The 23,652-nt window shown below is 38.6% G+C and overlaps 1 protein-coding gene across 6 annotated transcripts in view; it reads right to left on the bottom strand.

Annotated features, from left to right (window-relative positions):
• The window catches only part of SESTD1 (SEC14 and spectrin domain containing 1), a 49,371-nt gene extending 27,330 nt beyond the window's left edge, over positions 1 to 22,041 (bottom strand). Inside the window, exons 1-7 of one of the 6 annotated variants that reach the window (XM_066189840.1) lie at positions 21,881 to 22,041; positions 18,700 to 18,762; positions 17,925 to 18,027; positions 9,767 to 9,846; positions 6,386 to 6,494; positions 3,299 to 3,389; positions 1,216 to 1,329 (exon numbers count right to left, since the gene is read on the bottom strand). In XM_066189840.1, coding sequence (XP_066045937.1) covers positions 1,216 to 1,329; positions 3,299 to 3,389; positions 6,386 to 6,494; positions 9,767 to 9,821 — 369 coding nt within the window. In that variant the 5' untranslated portion in view covers positions 9,822 to 9,846; positions 17,925 to 18,027; positions 18,700 to 18,762; positions 21,881 to 22,041. Of the gene's footprint in view, positions 1 to 1,215; positions 1,330 to 3,298; positions 3,390 to 6,385; positions 6,495 to 9,766; positions 9,847 to 17,924; positions 18,028 to 18,699; positions 18,763 to 21,130; positions 21,154 to 21,566; positions 21,588 to 21,880 lie in introns of those variants that run through there. The other 5 variants (XM_066189834.1, XM_066189835.1, XM_066189836.1 and 2 more) reach the window with 5 other exon arrangements.
• Positions 22,042 to 23,652: the final 1,611 nt, after the last annotated feature.

Below are 23,652 nucleotides of genomic sequence, written 5' to 3'. Positions count from 1 at the left end.
TCAGTCATGTAAAATTAGCCCTGCTCTGTTGATATATTTTCTGTAGGCTTTCTGCTTATTTGTCTAAAAATGCTTTCTAGCTGAGTCATGTTAAAGAAAAACCCAGGAAGAATCTTCTAGAAGGACTAACTTCCAAACTAGCAACACCATCATATATACACTAACAACTGCTATGTCACATACTTTTATATCACAATTTCAAAGACTTCCTGAACCTACCCAAGAACTTTATTTACAGGAGGGTAGCTGGGAAAAGAGAGCCTAAATCACACAGTAGAGATTTCTAAAGAGGGGGACTGCCTTCATTACTGCAGCTCTCTGGGCTCTGACATTTACCTTATGCTGTGAAAGATCTGTGTGAAACTGAGTATTGCAAACTTAAGTCACTTTCTAAGCAGTGGCTCTTAAATAGTATTTTTGGGTACAGACGGTTAGTTCAGAGGCTTTTTAAATTCTCATCCTGGATGTGGCTTCAAACAATATGCTAGTTTATAAAAGCAGGCAACACCACACTCATGTTTTTGATTGAAGACACTATGACTGGGATGCATGCTACATGCCTGTTGTATTTCAATCAAGATTAACTTAAAAAATAGTGGAAAGTTTGATGACACAGACATTTTCTAAAAAAAAAGGGAAAATTGAGGTTTCCATTAACCTCCCAGACAGAGATAACAAGGGAACTGCTACCATTAACGTGTAGTCTCTTGTACAAACTGCCTCACAACTCGGAACAGTGTCAGCACGTATTTGACAAGGGATCTATAACCTGTTCCTGATGTCAAAGAACTCACAAAATGAGAGAAGATGCATGCAATACCAATAAGATATTTGTCAGAATGGTTACAGCTGACAGAGTGACACCATACACCATGTACATCTACAGCCTATTAGAGAATTCATGAAAAATTTCACACAATTTCACACTAAATCCTGTACAACAGTTTCTGACTCAAAACACCCACAATATGTATCAAATAGTTTTATTTTCTTGCTAAGCAAAGAATAAAATACCACACGTTTGTAAGTATAACAATATTAAATGGAGAAAGTCTTATTAAAAATGGAAAAAGTTAAACAGCCACTGTGTTTTGTTAAGGTTATCCACAAAGCATCTGGAATACAGTTATTTTAAAGACACTGTAGTTGTCATCCAATTATACCAGTATTTCAGAAACTATATTTTTGACTTAAGTAGAAAAAAGGTCAACATACCTCAAAGCCAAGTCTATCTTTCTCTTTCCAAAAGCAGAAATGTGTAACCTTCTTATCCCAAAATTCATCAGGCTTTACTACACAAACAAGTGACACCTCAGCTGGAACAACATTCTGTAAAACAAATGAAAAAATGAGTAAAACCTTCAAGATTAAAGCTTCATTTACCACAGAACTGAATTTCACTTAGATTTCATCATCTATACAAGAATGTAAAAATTGCAGTCAGAAATTGAAGTCTACTTCATCTACATCACATATTTGCCCCATCCTTGTAACATTGCACAAGATTTCATTGCAAACTGTGTCAAAACTGAAAAGAAAATATAAACTCTTTACTCCCAGTTCTAAGGACAAACCATTAGTCTATGCTGTGTTAGTACAGAAAAATGAACTATTGGCTAAACTTAATTAAATTTATGGCATTTCATTAAAAAGAAGAAAAAATGTTAAAAACAAAGCTTTCCACCAATGTTATTTTCTACGTAGAAGGAAACAATAATCAAAGTTAGGAAAAAATGGTGTATTTGTAATCAGATCACATATCAAGATTATATCCTATACTTTTTAAGCACATATTATTTAGACTAAAATGAAAAAGTTCAATATTGATATTTCAACATATTAATTCATTAAAATACTACCAGGAAAACATTTCTCAGGTGAAATCAGTAATTTCATCTACTAAGTTGATTTTCTGATGTCACACTGAATGTAGATCAAGCAACAAAGACTCTTGACTACTCTAAACTCATCAGCTATAGCAATAAGTAAAAGTTAATCAGAGCAATGCTATAAAGGTGACATAACCCATGGGATTTCTCTTTAAATACCTAATTTTAAACATAAAAATTTAATTCAAAAGAAGAAATCAGCAACAAAAACCACCAATTCATTCTTGCACCATTTTAACGAACATGCAAAAAACTATTTACAAGTAAACAATATTTGGAATACAGAAGTGTTTTTGAGAACTACATATGATGAAGCAGACAAATCTGATGTGATCTACACAAGTGATTAATTCACATAGGAAAATCTTCTTTATTGCTTCCTTCTCATACTCAAGACACAGATGTGCCACCAATGCTTCTGCAAGCTTTGCAGAGGCAGGATGAGAGCTGTCAGGGAAATAAGAGTGTGGACAAAGAGCTGACCTTCCCCAACAGCTGCAGTTCCCACTGAACCTCACAACCTCACACAGTGGCTGAAGCAAAACCCAGTCAAGATCATAATCTGAACACAAGGAATTCAAATACTGTAACTCTATTAATAGGAAAACCATCTTAGTCAAGAATAGGTGAAAGACACCTTGACACAGACTTCAAAACTCAGAAGCAACAATGACCCAGCAGGACAAAAAAAAAAAATTATTCATATTTGACACACTTTCTGAGACTTCATCTCAGTCGGAGAGGAAAATTGCTCAGATAAAGAGGAATCTGTGCAGTAAGAAACGCAGTAGTCCAACTGTTCTAATGCTAGAAGTGTTGTATCTCGCATTTTCTTTGACCACTGAGACCAGAAAATAATCTATACTGCTCAGCAGCAATAAGACTCTATTTGTAAGCGCACAATTCTGAAGAGTTAAAATAATTTTTTAGAATTTTTTTATTGGAAATTGTCACTTTTCTTCTTCTCCTACTTTTTGAAGTATGCAGAACATAATTTGTGATTGGAACTATGATCCACAACTAAGTCAACTATATCCTACTGCAAAGGAAACCAGTTAGTACATCATACATGGCACCAAAACCTGCTCAGCTGTAATATCTGTGTAAACTGCAGGCCTGCACACATTCCTCCAGCTCAGAGTTGGTGATGCCAGGAGCTTATTTCTGTACTTTTTAAACTAAAACTCCATTTTAGAGAAAGGTCTACAACTGTGTGTTCTCAGCATATAAAGAATTTGCCTCTCACTTGAATGAGCTGTAGCATCTGCTTTTCAGAATTTTTTCCTGCTGCACAGAACTCATCACAGAACCACATTTTAAGGAAATTACTGTCTCTACAATAACATGGCCATTGGATTCACATCCATAAAACTGATCAGTCAACTCTGAATGTATAAATATTTATTTACCTGGAGCATTAACACAACTGTCTTTACCACGTTCCACTGAGATTTTCTGCCATCCACTATCACAGTAAATCCTCGAGCTTTACATTTCTCACTAAAAGAAAAAAAAAAAAGAACACTTAGAAAAACATAAAGTTCACTCTAACAAGTGTCATATCATGACAACTTTGGATAGCAAGTCTCCTGTAAAATACAACAACACGGCTTTTCTCCTTATGAAAACACTGTCTTATAAACCTTTAAGTTTACTCATTTATAAAATAACTTCCAATTTTAATGCTCCAGCATATTATTAGATATTACAAATTACAATTTTTCAGTAGCACTGAAGTATATCTCAATACAAGCATTTGTTTAAACTGTGGCAACTATGAAAAGGTCTCATAACCATTAACTCGACAAAACCCTGAGAAAAGAGATCAATTTACAGTCATAAGGAAGACAAATGGATGTCAGTTTTCACACGGAGCATCCAGAAGAGGACTTGCAAGTGATCCCATGGTTTAGCATTAATTACCACACTAGATATCATGTCCCAGGTTGAAATTCTTATGTTGGCAAAGTTATAAGCCAATAAAATCCATGACATTTATGTGAGGTAGGAAAGCATTATGTAATCTTTCCCAAATCTGCAATTACAAAACAAAACTACTTCTGTGATCTCCTCAGCTTACAAAAACCAAGGCATGCAACAGTAAGCATTATGTTTCACAACAAGAAATTAACTGTTATTTATTTTGTGTTTAAGCTGAGCTTCATACGGTATGAGTGAAATGCAAATTCATCATGGAGTTCAAAAGAAAAAAAAAAAGAGAGGAAAAAAGGCACTTCATTAGCCTGTTTAGGAAAAAATAATTAAACTTAGCTGTTTAAACAGTCCATGAATGCTTTTTAGTCTTAAGGAATGTCCAAGATCACACACGTGATTCTTCTGGAAGCAGTCTGAACATTTGAGCTTCATGAGTACAATTTCCAATCAAAACCAACTCAAAAGGCATGGTACTATTGCTTTTAAGAATAAGGTGAAGAGTGTTACTACAGCATCCTGAGACATGACTTCCTCAGGCTCACTGGAAACAAGCAGTATCAGCATCTGCTCCTCTATTACTAACCCTGTGAAAACCTCCCAAACCTAACAAAACACACAACCAATCAAATTTAGAAGTGACCTACCACTTCTAAAAAGTTTAGCCAATGCAAATGTTTGTATTTAAGGTAAAATAAAAAGTAAAAGGCTTAGTGATTTGAGCCACAAAAGAGAATACAACAAAGGAAGCAAAGTTTAGTATGAACAGACAACATGATAACATTGTCACTTTTATTCTTCATCAGCTCTGAACAGACCTCTTCAGAATCTGAGAATTTTAAATACCATCAAAGCAAGGCACAACAGCAGACTTCAACAGTAGAAATAAGTTGTCTGAAATTTCAGAATGGCTTTACACACATATTCCAAAGAAATTCTACCCAAGGCACTTTAAGCAGTTATGCCTCTCAAATTTTGGACACAGCCAGCAATCCACACCAGACAGCAGATCTCAAACGAGTTGAAGTTACATCATACACCATGCACAACTGAATTAAAAGTCAAACATATTATGTAACCTCACATATAGAACTTGGGGGAAAAAGCAGTATTAATGTTGCTTGGACAGCTATTGGGTTTGGAACAATATCCCTCCCCTCAGCCCTATGTTTCCCAAACACTGTTCAGCAAGTCTTTCCAGGAGAAAGAAGTGCTTAGGCCAAAGTTTGCATTTCCCACTGAAAAACAACTTATGAACCAAAACGACAATGATTTTTCCATTCTGCCACCATAGCAGAGTGATCATTTTTTCCACAACTGACACAGAGCATTAAATGTGGGAACACTGACTTCACTTTCAAACAGATTTCCCAGTCTCTACTGAGTACAAAGAGCAGTTTGGTTCAGCTTTTAGACAGTTATTGTTACACTAATATATGTAAAGACATACATCAGGATGAGACTGTGGAATAATTAATGCTTACTAGAACAAGAATGCCTGCATCTGTTCCATAAATACGGCCAAGTCCTTAAGTCAATGACAAGATTTGTGTGGGTGACCACTTGGTGTTTCACCACTTTACAAAAGACAACAAAAGACAACAAGCTGCTTGAAAAACCCTAAAACTTACACAATTAAAATGTTGTGCAGTATACTCATATACCTACTGATGTTTTACTTTTAAATAATTTGAATTTATTCTTTGCTTCTCTCTCACCAATCAGGATTTTTTAAAGTCTTATCTACCAAAAAAACCCCAACATTGGATCCTTTAACTGTGTTTTATAAGCATTTATAGATTACAATATGCGAAGTACACTGGATATTTTTATTTATTCCATTGTTGCTCCGTTTCCAGAAGAGAAATTTGAAAAGATACAAAAGCAAACATTCATCTGAGAGGCTCCTCCTCTTGGCACACGAGAAAAAAAAAATATGATAAAGATCAATCCCTGGATCTTAAGAAAACAGAAATGCAGGTAACTAAGCCAGGACCAAAACCTGTCACTATAAGCTGGCAGTGGCACATGCACAGAACTTGAACGACAATGATTTTACAGCAAGTCATGGATGACAGGATACTTAAGTTGTCAGGCAGCACATTCAAGCAGTACCACAAGCTGCTCACTAACTTCAGTAAGATTGTATATTCTTAAACTAAGCACACTTTTAAATTAAACTGGATCCCTACAAGCTACAAAGCTTAGGCACGTAGCACAGGAAGGGCAATGCTGTCCATGCAAGCTTAGGAGTTTGATTGGAATGGTTCGTTAATTTACTTAGCAATTCAAGTGCATCGTCATTAAAAAGAAATTAGGAAAGAAGCTATCCCAAAAAAGGAGAACATAAGGACATAAAAGGACACAGACAAGCCTTAGTGCATATCCCTTAGCTTATTAGGATGCATGTTTCTAACTCAGGCAGTATCAAGTTCTAAACAAATATTTACGTAAAATTAATTTGGTAAAGAAAAGCAGATAAAATTAGAAACAATGGAAAGATCTCTTCTACAATTGGGAAAAAAAAACCAAAACAGCTCTGAACAAAATGCCTTCCAAATCACCTTGGTATACTTAGAAGATAGTCTAGTGTGACACTCAGCTCATCCATACTCGTCTGTTCAAGGCATAATGGAATCGTCAGAATGAGGCCACTTCTTCTGTCCTTCCCTCCTGTTTTAGAAAGAAAAAGTAATTACAAAGTTAATGTGATGAGGTTTAAGCAGAAGAAATACTTTGCAGTTAAGCGGTCTCAAACTTTATCATAAAAGCAATCTTTAAAGTTGCTGTGAAAACCTCAATGGACATTTCAGCTCTCAGTTGGGAAGGTTCACTCATCACATGAACATTTAAAATACCAACGGGGCATCAGAGCATAGCACACATCCACAGCTATTATGATTTTTCATCTAATACTTTCAATATAAACAACAAAAATCAAGTGTTCCAGAAGCATTATTTTCGCATTTTTAGCTTATATTATTAAAAAGCAACTCCTAGACCTTCTACACTACCAGCCTGTCAGAAACTTAGTCCACTCTCAAGCTGAGAGTGTACCCAGAAGCTCCAGCTGGAGCTCCTAGAAAAGCAGGAGTTTTCTAGTCCAACCGACTACTACAGGAGGATCTTGTACCACACAGGCTGCCCATGGCACATAGTCTAAACTGGCAGCTCCTTCAAACACAGAACAAGTTCTAGACCTACTTACAAACAGCTAACAGGCACCTCATGATTAAGATATGTATTTCCGCCTGCTTGCCTTAATCTTCATCTGCATTTTCAAACCTTTCCGGTAAAACTTATACAAACAATACTAGAAATAGTAAATTTTAATATATTTTCTATTTTATTAAGGAAAAACCACAACCACAACACATTAAACACACGTAGGAGTCAATTACTAAACAATCTTCTCTATATTTTAGAAAAAACTGTATAAAAACATCTATAATCACAGGTTTATTTGGGTGAAAATGAAGCAAAGTAAATTTCCGTAGCCTGAGAAAGAACATCTTTATTCTCAAACTGTTATTCACATGGCTAAAGCAATTTAATTATGCTTTTGCTTCACAAAGTTCTCCAGTACAGCTGAAGCTTCATCTAATCTGTAAGAACAACTTTTTACAGAATAGTAACAGCCGTGCAGAAATAGGAAAAGGCACAAGCACAGTAATGCTTGCAGACTCATACACATATGTTGACATAATTTTACAAGAATTCTGCCCATCCATGAGGTGCATGCAAGATAATAAACAAACACTGTTTACACAACACATGTTAGAATCTTAATTGCAACCGGCCTTTTTCCCTTGTTTCCAAAGCTGTAAACTCTCTAAATTTGGAGTTCTAAAGATCCACTGATACATAGATATTTTCCACATTTCTGTAAAGGACCTACTGCTTTCAGTGGTCCACTGCAGTAGTTGTGTTCCCCTCCCTTCTTCTCCTTTGTGAGAGAATTGTTGCTGGAAAACAGCAACACACTTTTTAATATCTGTATTTCTAAACTGAAGAATTGAAGACTGGTGCTGTATGAGAAAGGACAAATGGACAGATGCTTCCAGCAGAAACAATCTAAAGCAAGAGTTATTAACAGACTGTCCACCCTTCTGTTTCTGAATGGCAGAAAGCCTGAAAATTGGAGTGAGGAAGCAGAGAAAAATGGAAAAATGCTTGGATTTAAACAGCTTTTGCTGAACTGACTAAACAAAATACAACCCAAATCCCAGAAATATAATCTCTTGACATTTCAAAAAAAGACTACAATAATTATCCAAATTATTATTTCATGACAAATCACCTTGTGTAACAACTGACAGGTTTTCCCCCAAGCTTGTAAACACTGCTAAGGAGAGCAACTGAGAGCACCACAAAAGAAGAAAGAAAAACAAAAAAAAAAAAAAAAAAAAAGAAAAAAAAAAGAAAAATAAAGAAATTTCTTCACTGATTTTGCACCAAGTGGCTGTTCAAGCCTTTTTGTTGACTTAGAAGCCTGCCTTTTCTTCTATGCTACGTGCAATGAGTCATCAACATTAAAGACACACCAGCGATGGCTTTCAATTAGAAACCACTGTTTTGTTCCAGAAAAAGGCAGGATCAACATTATTTTTTACCAATTTAACTCAAAAATGACAATAGACAAATTAACACTGCAGGACACTTTCCTAAAATACTATTTGTCTGAGTATATTTTTTTAATCATTAATGAAACTATATGGAATAAAATTGATGTAAAGATTGATGAACTGATTTGTGTCTGTCAAGTTACTTTATTTACACTGAAGAACACTAAAAAATCCTACTTCATCAAGCTTTGCCATTCATTAAATTAAAGCACCCATTAATACTAATCAATTCCAAAATGATCAAGCCCACTTAGAAACACAAAGGTCCAAAATGGTTCCTAGCATTTAAAATTCCACTCAGTAAATTACTTTCCACTATGAACGTCTGGTTTTGAAATGGATCATGCAGTTTAAATAGCAATTTGAAAATGTACTCTAGTTAATGAGAACATCCCCCTGCAATATAATGCTGAACAACCAACTCACTACATATCTGCTGTTACTGTGGAAGAACTGTCCCAGGCTTTAACATGAGCTGAGTTTTAGGGGTTTGATTGTTTGTTTTTGAAAAAGAATTGTTAGATTTGCAGTCACTGAGACAGTGGGTAAATTCAAAACAAAAAAAATTCCATTAACAAAAAGAGCAGGTTTCACTTCTCAGATGAGTGAAGCAGGCTAAACTAGACTGGCTAAAAACATAAACTAAAATAAACTAAGCCAGAAGAATATTTATGGCAACACTTGTCCATTTTTGAAGTTGACCAGTGTTCTGTAAGTTACCTACCTACACTGGATCAGACAATCAAATACCAAGAACTAACACAGCTATCTACAACAGCAGTGAAACCAGCAAGAGAATGTCATTCACCATTTGAAGCATTCCCTTTTTTTTTTTTTTTTTCCTGGCAGAGGGAAGAGAAAAAGTTATCTTCAACATGAGATTCAGGAAGTTCTAATAAATACAATGATAATTAGTCATCCCTGAATTAACTAATTGGCAATAATCAAACTGTTGAAACGCATGGCTAATTCTGCTTCTACATGTTTTTATGTCGGAGAAAAGACATAGGTGAAAAGGAAATAATTTTCTATAGAAAATCCTGAAAATATTCACTCTGTTTTTCTAAAACCAAAAAACTAAAAAGCCAAAGCAGCAAGGATTATTTTTGGATGTCAGTTAAATCATCAGTCTCTTACACATAGACTGAAGCTTCTTAAAAACCAAGTCCTAAACACCAACAGCCTGGCTACTGGAATATGACAAAGCACTAACCAACAACATATTTTTGTTAAATACATCCAGCAAATACAAATAACCAACTTAAATATCCCATCCAACTTATGTAGGGTGAAATCAGTTGAGGAAAACTGAAATTGTACCTGAAAGAAATGCCAATTTTTTCTTCAGAATGGGTAATATTACTGAAGCTTCCATTCTACTTCAGATACTTTTCGCAGCTCTGAAACACAAGAAGTTGAAATTGTCAAGCATGGGAAATCAGTTACAGTGTTTCACAGTGTTACACTTTTGTATTCTTCTGAAGGAAGAACATAACACTGTAACCAAAATAAAATACTGTAAAAACTTTAGAAAAAAAACCACTGTAGGCAGTTTTCCATACAAATATTTAATTAAAGATTTATTTTCCCTTGTTTGGGGGGGAACAAACAGTCCAACCACAAAAACCAAAGCAGAATCTCAACCAAGGACAACAAGATAATTTATATAAAATCCCATTTCCCAACCTTAATAAACTACAATTAATTTACAGGTAGGTTATCTGTTTGCTCATTCAGACATAAAGTAAGTACAAATAAGATTGTGCTTTTGCACAGTCTGTCTGGTATTACCAAGAGTATAATAATTATCTAAATATGTTATGCTACATTTCTGTCAGGACACTGCCATTACCTGCCATTAGCCAGGCTTCAGTTGAAGAAAAACATCCAACAGTCTGAATAACTATGTCCTATCTATAATCTATACCTGGAAATGTTCCTGCTTCTTTTACCTCCTCCTTACCCTCATGCAATTTTTATTGCATTGTGAACTGCAATTCACCGTGATGAATTTTTTGCTTCACTGACAAATGCACAGGATGCCTGTGCAACCTCCTCTTCCAGCCTACACAAAGTAGGAACTGGCATCTGCTCGTGACTTTATGAGGTCCTACTTCCACAGATCAATCCATGTCATCAAAAAACTTAATTCTGCTCAGAAATACACAATTCAAGATGTGCCAATATCTAGTCAAAATAAAAACAGATCAAAACTGATTTTCTTTTTGTTTTTCATTCCAGACACGGGGCTTTAGACTGCAATCTAGAAATTCCCTATCTGGATACTTCAGAATGCACACACAGAGAACTTTTTTCTTGGCATGGGGGAATTATCAGAATAAAAACCATAAACGACTTAGGAAAAAAAAAATCAAAAAAATCCAGAGAGATCCAAATACCCTGAGGTAAAATAGTTACTCCTTTTCATGTTAAAACAATGAGCTTCATAACAAAAACAAAAAAAGTACTATCATACTATTAAAAAAAAAAATTCAGCAGCTTTTTATCATCTCTTCCTGTTCCAATGTGTAATGTGTCACAATGTTCATTCCAATCTCTTATCCCATATTGAAGTGTAATTTTTGCCAATCATATAAAATTCACATTTCGCGTATTACAGAAGGAAACAACCAACTTTCAGTTGTCTCAGGAAACTGAGTCCCACAACAGCCCACATTTTGAACACCTACCCAAAAAAGCATCCTATTAAAGCTCCCTGCATGCTTTAGACAAAGATTTGTATTATTTGTTGCATGAAACACAAAATTCAAGAATTACTCAGGCAGTCATTTTTGTCTCTCAAACCACTCTGTCCAAGCTTTTTAACTTTGGTAGTTCTCTTTATTTTCCTTTTCTCAAGATGTGGAATACACACCTGAATAATTTTCCCCCCTCCTCCCCAAGTTACATTTCCAAATTATTACAAATGCCTCTTTATTATAATCAATGAATGAAGTTCAAACCTACACACACTTCATTATCTTCATACTTTCACATAGGAACAAAAGTCTGTATCAGCTTACTGACTCTGGGGAACATGTTTCTCTGCTGTTCTGAAAAGACCTATTTATTTAATATGAAAGCATCGCTTGGCTTTCTGCCACAGTAGTGGCACTGTCCATGGATCAAAATAGTTCTTTTATTCAGTATTTCCTGTAACCAATGGAAGCATTCTGTTCAGAGCGGAGGGAGGTGAGTCAGACCAGTTAGAACTGCTGATAATTCCACCTAGCCTTTGTTCCATAAACTCCTGAAGTTTACAATTACCTCTCTTCTGTGAGAGCTTTGATAGGTTTCATCTAGAAGAAAAACCTCACCAGAGCAGGTGAACATACCAGTAAAAAAAATCTTCACATTTAAAAAAAAGGCTCAGCATCCTTCTCTATTTTTGACATCCAAAGAGTCTCAGGATGAATTAAATGAAATGTCTTTTTTTAGTATTGGAAAGTGAAACCATTTCCAGAAAGCTGGCATCTACTTTCCAGTGGGAGCTACTACAGGTGTTTTAAAAGGTACACTGCTTTGTACCCTTGCAATGTATTTAGACCTACAAAGTATATGTAAAATCTTCAATTTGTCAGAGGAAGACAAAATGACAGGCTCTTAAAATTTTCCATCAAGCTCTCAATTTAGCATGAAGAAAGAATGATTTGTTGCACAATATTCCACCACTATGCAGCTGAAAGAAACAGATTCAGTGTCTATTCATCAAAAAACAACACAAAAAAACCAAAAAAACCCCCCACATTTGGTTTCATTAAACACAGAAAAGCTACAGAAGAAAAACAAAAGCACTGAAGAGAATGGATTTCACATGAGGAAAGTGAAATACTTTAGGAAGCTGCATTTTATCACTTCCAAATCAGAAGACATAACTTTTATATGCTGAAATGTTACAGATATGCAACAAATAAAGAGGTTAAATTTGTTTGCTGAATTTCAGAAACAATCTAGAGTGCTGTATGCCCGCCTAGAATCTACTTTGTCAAAACACCATAAACCAAACTGTAGAACTTGTATTTACTTTTATTTAACATGTTTCCTGGACACATTCAATACACTCTGAAGAACCTCACTGAATTTGTTTAGAATGACATAGGCTTTCAGGTTATTAAATCAATATAGCAATGTCAGTCTCCAAGAATGTATTCCTTCTTTCGAAGATTTCCACAAAAAGGTGGCAACACTAAATCCACATATTTGTATTTAAAACCTAAATACTTGAAAGGCATTCCAGCGAAACAGAAAACTCTTCCAATCCCCTTGACAAGCAGAAACTAATACTATTTTGTGGAGAAAACTGTCTTACATACCAACATGAAATATGTATACATTAAGGAGAGAATGGGAAACAGTAAACAAATAGTTCAAAAACATTACAGAACAGGTAGAAATGCAAGTAATACTTCAGGCTGCACTCCAATGTGAAATCAAATCACAACTCGGTAGGCTGCATCAGCTATCATTTCTAGAGTCTGGAACGACTGTAAATTATAATATTTTACTCCATACATCTAAAATTTCACAAGTTCTTCCAAAAACAAAACACAAACAAAAAACAAGCAACACCCCCTAACTAACAATAACATCAAAACCCAACCAAAAACAAAACAAAGAAACCAGCCAAAAATCAAAAAACCCTCACACACAATGAGTACTATGTGTAATTTGTCAAAGTGCAAAATTCTGGTGAATGGACAATTTTGCCTGCATTTTGTGCTACCCACATTGTCATTGAATTAAAAAAATTAAATAAGAACCAATGTCCAGACACTGTTTAAAGCCATTGTAAAAGTCTATTAAAGACAGGGGAAGAGGGACAGATTGACTAGACAACTGGAAGTAAGATGTCAGAGAGAAGCTCTCCTGCAAGTAACAAGTGTTTTCTTTCTAAGCAACCCAGCAGAAACCACTGCTCCAAAACATTAACAACCAAAACAAATTCAGGCTTAATGAGAATTAGTATTAACATGTTTATTCATGTTTGTTAGACCTGAAACCTTTAATACTCTCTGTACATGGTGCAAGGTCTTGAAATGGGTTAGTCTGCACATGAGTATCTGTTTTAAGATTCAAAGAACGAGTTCTTTCTTCATTCCTTTAGCATGTAGCTCACAAGAGCATGTAGCTGGTCTGTTAAGGAGCACAAGTGAGAACCACAGGACTACAAGTAAGAAAAAAAAGAATCTGGTTTCTATTCCCTGTTCTGCTATGAAATATACATATGGCTTTCAGCAAGTCATTTATCCTTTTTAGTCTCCATTCAGTTCCTCCATTTAATTCTCTTTTTACAAGAGTATTGTGATGTTTAATTCATTAATGTTTTTGAAGATTTGAGAGATTAGAAGGAGCTCCACAAATCTGCCTATAAATAACCAAGGAGCAGATGGGCAGCTATGTTCAAAACTGTAGCAGCTTGCAAGTCCAGACAGAAACAATAGCACAAATAACAACAGACATTTTGAAGTACCAAAAGAAAAAAGCCTCAAATTATATAGAATGAAAACACTTTTTCTTTTAAATCAACTTTTGAATTGCAGACCTTCAAAACTAACATCTTCATTCTCTGAAGCCAGCATGCAGGCTTTTTCAGATGCTAACTTCAACCCACAAAGCATTACCCTCTTTTTTCCCTGAATCAGCTTGAAACAAGTTCATCTGCTCCACACAAATAAAATCCATGTGTAAAAGATAGGGAAAAAGCTGAGTATCACAATTATCTATGTAGATTATTACTTCACCTTCCTTTAAAGCTGTCATCTCTCCCACAGCAAAGCTGTACAAAGAGAGAACACAAATGAAGGTGTCTCCAGGGCTGATGCCCCAGGGTAATTTGAGAAGCACAAACCTGCCCCAAAAATAGAAAAAGGCTGTAAATATTTATTAGTAATGCTGTCTTCAATTTAAAAGCACCTGGAAATTGGCTACTCAGCTGGACAGTTTCAAAATAACAATAAAAGCTGACAGATGAACATCAGCTTACATATGCAAATGCAGTGTTTGGCTTTTACTCTTTAAGATATTATGAGCAGCACTAATAAATATTTAACATTAGAGCCCTCAGGAGAAAAGGTAACTCCAGATATTTAAGGAACATCAAAGTTTGTTGTTTTTTTTTTCCAACCACTTTCATATTTTTTTTTTTTTTACCACCTGTAAAAAAACATCTAGAAAAAGCTCATGGAAGTTTTATACTATGTCTGAAGTTGTACACAACAAAAGTATTCCTGATCTTCTGTAACCTGCTAATTCACACTAAATAAGTCAGAAAATAATTTAATTATTTACAGTCTAATTTAATGAATATATAAACTCCTTCAATTTAAAAGCAATATGCAACCATACAATGCCATTTCCATTACACATGCACCGTTAGTACACTAACTCAGCAACTTGTCGTGGCAGTTCAATGGACACACTGAAAATGTGCTCTGACTAGGGTTAAAGCTGAGGTTAACAGCGTGCTAGGCCATGATCCAAAAGCACATTGTCACAGCCATAACAAATTTAAGCTTGGAAAAATTTCAATTCCACTCCATTTTCACTGGAAGGTTCAAATCTTAACTTGACTTCTAACTAAAGTTAATAACAGAATTCAGAAGAACTGTCTGTTAACTACTTCCTCTATTTAACCCATCTTCCATATTCATTTACCGCTCTTTTTTAATCCCCCAACATTCTGCAAAAAGTGAAATAAAAGACGAGCAACACAAGGAAGTGATGAGCAATATAATGAATAGCAAACCAGCAAATGGAGAACAGGTGACTAAGAGGTTATGCCATCTGAGAAGAAAAAGACATTGTGTGTCTGAGTTCTAACTTTGATCACAGTCAACTATTCATTTCACACAAAGGCAGAGCTTTTCCTCAGACTTCAAGCAAGTGCCAGAGGGAAAAAAAGGAAGAGGACCAAGCACAGAAACAATGCAACTAGGATGCACAATAACACCTGCATGTACAGCTGCGAGACACAGTTCCAAGACCTCAGTCTTTCCATACCATAAGGCCAGCCTCAGGATCCTGTGCAGCAATGAGCACGCTCTCAAAGAACAGCACTCCTTGGACCCACTAGCCACATTCAGAGAGCATACTTGCCCAACCCAAAATAACACATGCAGACATTCACAACGATGCTGCAACATGTGACATCAAAGATGACACTCTGGTAGAGTTTTCTACCCTTTCCAGCCTCACTCCAAGCCAAACACATGATCTATGCTAAGTTACAGCAGCTTTCAGGCCTCTTTAATCGAGAAAATAAGCCACAGGTTTTGGATGCATCTGCATATTCCCTTTTGCGCAACATTCCCGCCACTTTTTGCTGTTCTCTCACATACAGTGAGAGACACCATTTACCTTCCTGCAGAACCCTACACCTCGCCCACCAGCATCAGAAGACCAATCTACCTCATACTCTCCTTCCCTTACAACAGGCAGCCAAACCAGCAGAAGTTGCAGTCATCTGGTACAATCTCCAGCCACTTAACACTATCAAGTGACCACAGAATACATAAAATTAGGCAAGTTAAGAGGCTGCTTCTTCCACCACATTTTACATAGCAATATGTCAATTGAAATGCTATGTTCAAAGCATTTGTCTCATAGCCAAGACATTTTCTCTTCCTCATGACACTGTGCTAAAACTCATTAAAAGAAAATTCTTGTTTTTAGTTCTTAAAATTTTCCTTAGTCAGAAGTCACGTGGAAATAGAACAGAATCACATGGATTGCAAATTCTACCACAGAAATAATTTGTGAGGTTAGAGGAAAGAAAAATAACTGACAGATAGTAAAATAGTCCTCTCCTAGGTCCCTCTTCTTAAAAAAAACCCCAAACAAACAAACACAAAAAAACCCCAACAAACAAAACCAACATACAAATCACAAGTGTTTGGAAAAATAAATACCTTATCACCAGCTCTTTAACAAACTCTGCAAAACCAGTTCGTGATGAAAAGCTGATCAGAAAGCTCCTATGAATTCAGTACTTCATAAAATGAACTAGGACAGTGGGTAGAACGAGATTGGACAATCCAGGCCATGAGTAGCCAAGTCAAAAGACAAAGTCAAAAGACAACCAGCTGTACTGAGGAGTGCAACTGCTGGCAGTCTGGAACAAATGAAAAACACTTTCCTCTGGGGTGCAAGATTAGAACTTCTTGTTCTTTTTGCAACACTTATATAAGAAAACAATCTACCACTTCATAACAATACACATATTTGGCATTGGTTACAAGTGCATGCGGCTCAGGGCCTCAGGATTCAATTCCCAGCTCAGTACAGTGACACTCGACATAGCGAAGCAAAAAGAAATGCTCCCCTACACCAAAAGCCATCTTGTGCAGCAGACACAAAAGCAGTCATCCTTTTGGAGCAGAGAAAACTGACCAAAACAAGATGACAAGGAAGAAGGGGCTAATAAAAAGTCTGTTTACAAATCCCTAAAACTCTGGGTTTGCTGCCTGACCAAAAAGTTACCAGCTCAAGCATATGATTTTGTGTGCATCTTGAAACACCCTGAACAATTTCCTCTGCCTAAAAAAAAAAAAAAAAAAAAAAAAAAAAAAAAAAAAAAATTTAAAAATTACTGTTGTCTGTTCCTCCGTTCCCACTGCACAATACACAAAGTATCCATGATAAGGGTAATAACAAAAATCCCTTCACAGAGAAATAAATTACTTGAAAATTTTGCTAATGTTGACCAAACATGAAAGTACAAGAGACTGAAATATTTTAGATCTGGTAAATAAATACCTTGTTCACATATTTCAGAAATCCACTACTTCATTGGTCTACAAAGCAAAAATAATTATCTAAGATGTCCTTAAATTAGTGGGTGCAGGAGAAATAAATCTTAACTTTCATGGATGTCTTCAGTTTTTGTACTCCAATTAAAAAATCTGAACATTTCAACTGCAAATCACAAATTAAATCAGCCACAGCAACCACCTGCAGTAATCACAGAACCTCTCCCTCTCTCTTATCCCCTCAAAATAAAACATGTAGCTTTCCACTACCAAAACATAAATCAATAAATAAATGGTCACATGTTTCAGAGAACACAAAATCAAGCTCTCTAAGCTGCTCCCTGGAGCATCCTGCATAGATACAACACTCATACATTTTCCAATTACACTATTTTCTAAGGTCAAGTGAGAATGCAAAATGAAAGAATTAGCAAACAGAACACCAGCAGAGAGAAAACAGACAACCTTCATTGATGTCTCAAGTTCAGCCATAGATATCATTTAGTGACCAAAACATCAAGCTAGCATCAAACCCATTTATCTTATTCTTCAAACACATTTTTGGCCTTACTTGGTCTGGTCAACATTTATCCTTCATAATACCTCACTAAGAACACATCTCAAAAACAACTCTGCCAACATAACAGGAATTTATCTTGGCTCTGAATTCTCACATACCTACCACATCTATCTCCCTTGAATTATTGTTTCTGCAAAGCCCTAAGTCATACCTTCATCTCCTCTTAACTACTGTAATTTCCTTCTTAATGGGTTCTTTATATCCCAGCATTCCAAACTTCAGCTTGTCCAAAATGCAGCAGTTCATCTTCTCACCTGGAAACAGGAAAACAACACTCCAGATTGATTTTCACTTGCTTTCTTGTTGAATTTAGTATCTGCTGTAAGATTATCCTCACTTCAAAAATCTCTCACTCTTATTTAGTCTGAAAAGCAAAAAGCTTTGCCAACACATTTTTCTACTTGCTCAATCAAGGTTCCCAAATCTCTGATTTATCTTCCAGCACAAGCTTATCAGCACCATCAGAGCAGCAACAATTACCTCGATGCTATTAAAACTTCTTTCCTTACTCTCATGCACTACCACAGAACCATCTTAAAAATAGAATTCACTTATCTCCAGTCTTATGCTTAAACACCCTCTAACACATCTGCAGCCACTCCTCTCCTTGTGAGACACTACCACTATGTGAGACACAGTAACACAAGCTGCACTGTGAGCTGCACCGCCAAACAACGTAATTTAGCTTTAATATCAGTTTTGTTTACATTATAGTGCCTTTTAAAGGTATTTTATTAGTCACAGAATGAAAACAAGTAAAGCAGTTAAAGAAGGCATGAATTAAAGCCTAAGTAAGTTTCTACATAACCACCTCCAAAGATGTTGTTCTAGGCAGTATATCCATCAGTATCAGAGCTTCATAAGAACCAAATATAATGTGTAAAAATTATAAAGATTTATTCTTGGAAGAGACCTATCTTACTTACCATTGGTACTGGAACGCAAAACTGTCTGCTAGGGTTACAAGTTTGAGCTCCAGATCCCGGGTTCTGTAAATTTAAATGAAAAAGTATTTGACCATATTTTTTGATTTTGCTACTCAATCTAAAACTTTATTTCCTTGGAGGCTGAAAGCAAGAGTTTCTTACAGAGCTACGTGATAGGGGAGTCAACATTTCCATTGCATATTCCCAAATACTAGTATGCTAGGCATTTGAGTTTAGCAGGACAGCAGGAATCTGCACTTCCTACCAAAACATATGGTAGACATCAACATTGTTTATAGTTAGCAGGCAATGCTCCTGAGGCAGCACCGGAAGCAGCGGGAAAGTAACAAGAACCAGAATCCCTATAGTATGCTTTCAATCAGAGGTAACCTACACAGAGTTTTAGGCTAAATTGAAAATACAACAGTGTTAGTAGATTTTTTTTTTTTTTTGAAGAGGAAGAAGGTATTCCTACAAAGGTACTCACTGCTATAAAATTTAAAAAGGTAAAGTATAACTTGAATTAGAAAATATATATAGTCCCTCTTTCATTAGAAGATACAGAATTAACATATAAGCCTCAAACGTTAAACCTCAGAAAATGATGTCAGGCTTGCACGAAACCTTTTAACTTGGTCAAATTCCACCCATGAAATGAAACCCAACAACAAAACCCCAAAAGTTCAAATCAGCGTGTACTGTGTAAAAGGCAAAGTCAAGATGACAAACACACTTCACTGGTTTTACAGTAATTCTGATAGATCAGTCATTACAGTAATCTAACTCACAGTAAATTTTAAATTAAAAACACTGTTCTATTAGTGGGAGTTTTCTAGTCAGCCTCAAAAAGATGTGAGAGAAGGAAAGAGGACACACCTATAGATTGGGACAGCTTAAGTACTGACATACTGGAAATCCTGCAACATCATTTCCAGGATAGGCTCTACCTACTTTACCAGAAGCTGCCCCTTGAAGGTGTTCTGTATTTCCCCACCCGTCATCACTGGGGAATAAAGGTGTTCCTCTTTATAATCTATTCCCAAAGATTCTTGACAGTTAGGTAGTATTGTGTTAAAGTTATCACAGAAACTCCACTGGTTTCCCTTCCTACTGCCACTCTACACCAGCCAACTGAAACTGAGCTGAATTTGACCTGACTGCTTTATTTGAAAATGACAAAACTATGTGAATTTTCCCTGTTTACATAAGCTTTACTGAGAAATTCAAATCCATAGCCAACGTAGAATTGCAGCATACAGCTTGGTGAGACATCACACCAGTTTTCCTTACACTAAATATTCTTATAAGAAATTTAAAAATACATCTATTTCCTCCTCTTAAATTGTATTTCTAGGAAAACTGATGTTACCGATCAATAAACTTCAAACAAAATATCATCTCTCAGCATACTACTCCAGGAAAAACAGTTGGCTGAGATGATTTTACAGGACTCTTCAACCAGCAATCTACGACATAAAGAATCGTGTAAAATCCACCCCTAAAACCACACTGTAATTACTCTTAGGTTTGGTGGAAGATTTTCACAAAATCACAGGATTTTGTGATTGGAAGGGACCTCTGGAGATCACCTATTTGAACGGTTCTAATGGAACCTCATTGGGACACATTCCTGTGTAACTGCTGGTGGTGACCCAGGTAGGCAGGGGGTTTGGATGTCTCCAGAGAGGAAGACTTCACAATCTCCCTGAGCAGGTGTTCCAGTGCTCTGCCTCGTTGCTTTTCACCTGAAAGAGCAAGGCATGACCAGCACCTCACCAAGCCATAGGCCTCTGAGCAAGCTTCAGTTCTCTTCTGTAGTCCACCTTCCCCCTTTTCTCTCCTAAGTTTCTGCTTGGTACAGACAATGGCATTAGGACTACAAATGCTTGCATTCAGATAAAGGAGAACCCTTATTAGCACAGTAATTAATAACTATCAGTAATCCTATAATGTAGATGCAGTATTCATTACTTACTATACACTGAATCTTAGCAGGCAATGTCACAGAAGGGAAAAAAGGGGGAAAAACCCAATACTTCCTCATCACAGCGAATTTTAATGCAGGAACAAAGTCAAGATCTAATTGCGAGGACACTGCAGACACTGCAATACTAAAAATGGAGAGGACCAATATTTCCTTTGGGATGTAGAAAGATGAGAGAGCAACACACAAAAGCATCTATTAATACATATCCACATAAACCTCATCAATTTTGGTCATTAAAAAACTTACAAAAAGTCAAAAAAAATAAAGAACCACTCTCCTCTAATTGTTTCCACTCTTGCTTCCATACTCTCGCTTAAATTCTTTAACAAAAACAGTGCTTTAGAGCATCGCCTTCGTACAATTGCCTGGCCATAAAGCTCTTTTAGGGGGTAGCAAGGGACAGTACAATTATGGGGCAAAAGGCAAAACTGCCGGACAACAGACCTGTCAAAAACCAAGGAAAGGGTAACCACAGCTATGAGCAACCACGTCTTCAGCAGTGAATCAGCTTCCCGATCAGGCAGCGCTTCCAGAAACCCGGGAGCGCCCGACGCCGCGGCAGTGACACGGCCGTGACTCGTCCCCAGCCCGCCGCCGGACTGACCGGCGGCCACGCACCGCCAAAATCCCCGCCGGGAGCCGAGCGGCTCCGCGAGCCGGGGAGTCGAGCCCCGTCCCGCCTGGCTCCCCTTGGCCGAACCCCTCTCCTTCCTTGCCGGGCCTGCCGCGACACCCTCGGCGGGGCCCGCCGGGAGGGGCGGCCGCCCTCCCGCGCCCGCACAAAGGCAAAAGCTCCGCCGGCGCGGCCACTCGGGAGCCCCCCTGGGATGCCCCTCCGCCGCCACCGCGTCTGCAGCGGCGGCACGAACAATGCCCGAACCTGTTGCGCGGGTTCCCCTGGGCCGCACCGACCCGCCGTGCCCCCGGCAAGCGAGCGGCCGGCGGCGGCGCCCACCGCGGGGCAGCGAGCGGGGCGAGGGGCGAGCTGGCAGCCGGGGCTGCTCTGCAGCACGGCCCCGCCACCGCCGCCTCAGGAGAACCGGAGCCGCCGCCGACACGGCAGAGCGGAGCGGAACGGAGCGCCCCGCGGCGCCGCCGCCGCCCTGGAACAAAGCGCGGCCAGGCCGCAGGGCCTGCGCCGCCCTCCGCGGGGCTGGGGCCGGGGCAGAGCCGCTCCGGAGCGCGGGGACTTACCCGGTGCGGCGCTGCGGGTGCCCGGGCTGCGAGGACGCGGGGCGGAGCCTGGACCCGCCCGCTCCGGCCGGGCTGCGGCGGCGAACCTCGGCCGCTTCGCACCGCCTCCCTCGCCCGGCAGCAGCCCCTGGGGACGGGGGCGGCTCCGACCCCTCCTCCGTCGGCAAGGAGACGGCGAGCGCCGGCCGCTGGCAGACCCGCCCCCGCTCCGCTGCCCAGGCTCAGCGCCGCCCCCGCCCGCGGGCGCGGAGCCGCCGTGCCGCCCGCCCGCCCCTCGCGGAGCTCCGCGGCCGCTCGCCCCGCCCCGCGGGGAGACAATGCGGCCGTGCCGAGCGCTGCGCCCGCAGGCCGCGGCCCCGCCCGGCCCGGGCCCCCGCAGCTACGGAGGGTCGTGATAAATATCCAGCGTGGGATAAGCCGGGGTCTGTCGGACTGCGGAGTTTGTAGCGCCGGCAGCCGCGTTAAGATAACAGTACTCTCGCTGTGCTCTGTGGAGGGACCCGCTGTGTGTGCTGAATGCGAGCCCAGCGGCTCCCAGGTGAACGCTGGGAGTGCCTCGGGCAGGTGTCGGCTGCCCCCGGGGCTCTTCGCCACCAACGTTTCAACACTCATAGTATCGCAGAATATCCCGAGTTAGAAGGGACCCACGAGGATCATTTAGTCCAATTCAGCACTGACGTTTATTTTGTTTCCCCTCCGATGTCAGATAATCACCCATTGTCTGTCTTAGCTCCTGGACAAGCACCCTAAAACTCTGTCATGCCAAGATTAAAATAATAGAAGCAAAAATGCAGAAAGAAATGCTGTGAAGAGAGCTGGATGGGCACTTGCCTTGCACTCAGCCTAACCCCTCTAGGACAGGTTGCAGTCTTAAATTTCCTAGCTGAATACATTAGGTGACCTAATGGCTCTTAAAAAAATTAGCTTCTGCAAACTCTGTGTTTACCATAATTTTGCTCCTGGTTTTCCAGAGCAGTTGAATGTAATTTACTGAATCTCATTCCGAGTATGAAAACTGTCTCACAGAGGCTGCAACTGCTTCGTTTCTTCCCTCAAAACAAGAGTTTGCAGAAACGCCTTTCCTGGTTGCTGTGCAGTCAACATCTGCTGCAGCCATCGCCCTCACCGTCACCATCGGGGCACGCCTGTGGTACTGACCTCATCCCTGGCCTCTGCTAACTCAGAAAGCTGTCCCTCTCTCAGCAACACCACCCACTGGGCATGCAAGAGCTAAAGATACTGTCATTCAGATTTCCAGATGAGGCATATCAGCCAAGGCCTGCCAGCCTTGAGAACATACCGCCTCTGTTGGGCCTTTCTTTCCTAGAAAAATACTTTAAACGCAGCAGCAAAGAGAGAGGAAGAGCAAAATTACTTCCTTCACAACTTGTAGAGATAAACAGATATAAAGGATCACCTTCCCACCAAAAGTAATTGCTGTAGAGAACCAAATTAATTATTTTACCTTATTAAAAGAGGAAAACTTTAGCAATATTTTAAGTGTGTTCACTAATGATTTAAGAATGTGATAAAGAACTTTTAGAGCACTCTTCTACATTTATGCTTATTGCATACTTGTGGGCAAAAGGTAAGATAATAGAAGCTTTCACTATTCATCAATTTTTACTTGAGATCCCTCAGGCTGTATCTTTGTAAGCACTGACTGTAGAAAAAAATAGTATTTCAGAACACCAGGTAAGTGATCTGATGCCCAACATGTGAAAATTCAGTGGGACTCACTAACACATATATCTTTAATCTTTAAAAGGAGC

This window comes from Chamaea fasciata, unplaced genomic scaffold (assembly GCF_029207755.1).
Source record: "Chamaea fasciata isolate MVZ Bird 193981 ecotype frontalis unplaced genomic scaffold, bChaFas1.0.hap1 SCAF_8, whole genome shotgun sequence".
Lineage (NCBI taxonomy): Eukaryota > Metazoa > Chordata > Aves > Passeriformes > Sylviidae > Chamaea > Chamaea fasciata.
The sequence above is the reverse complement of the archived record's forward strand: the minus strand, read 5'-3'. Positions and strand labels throughout refer to the sequence as shown.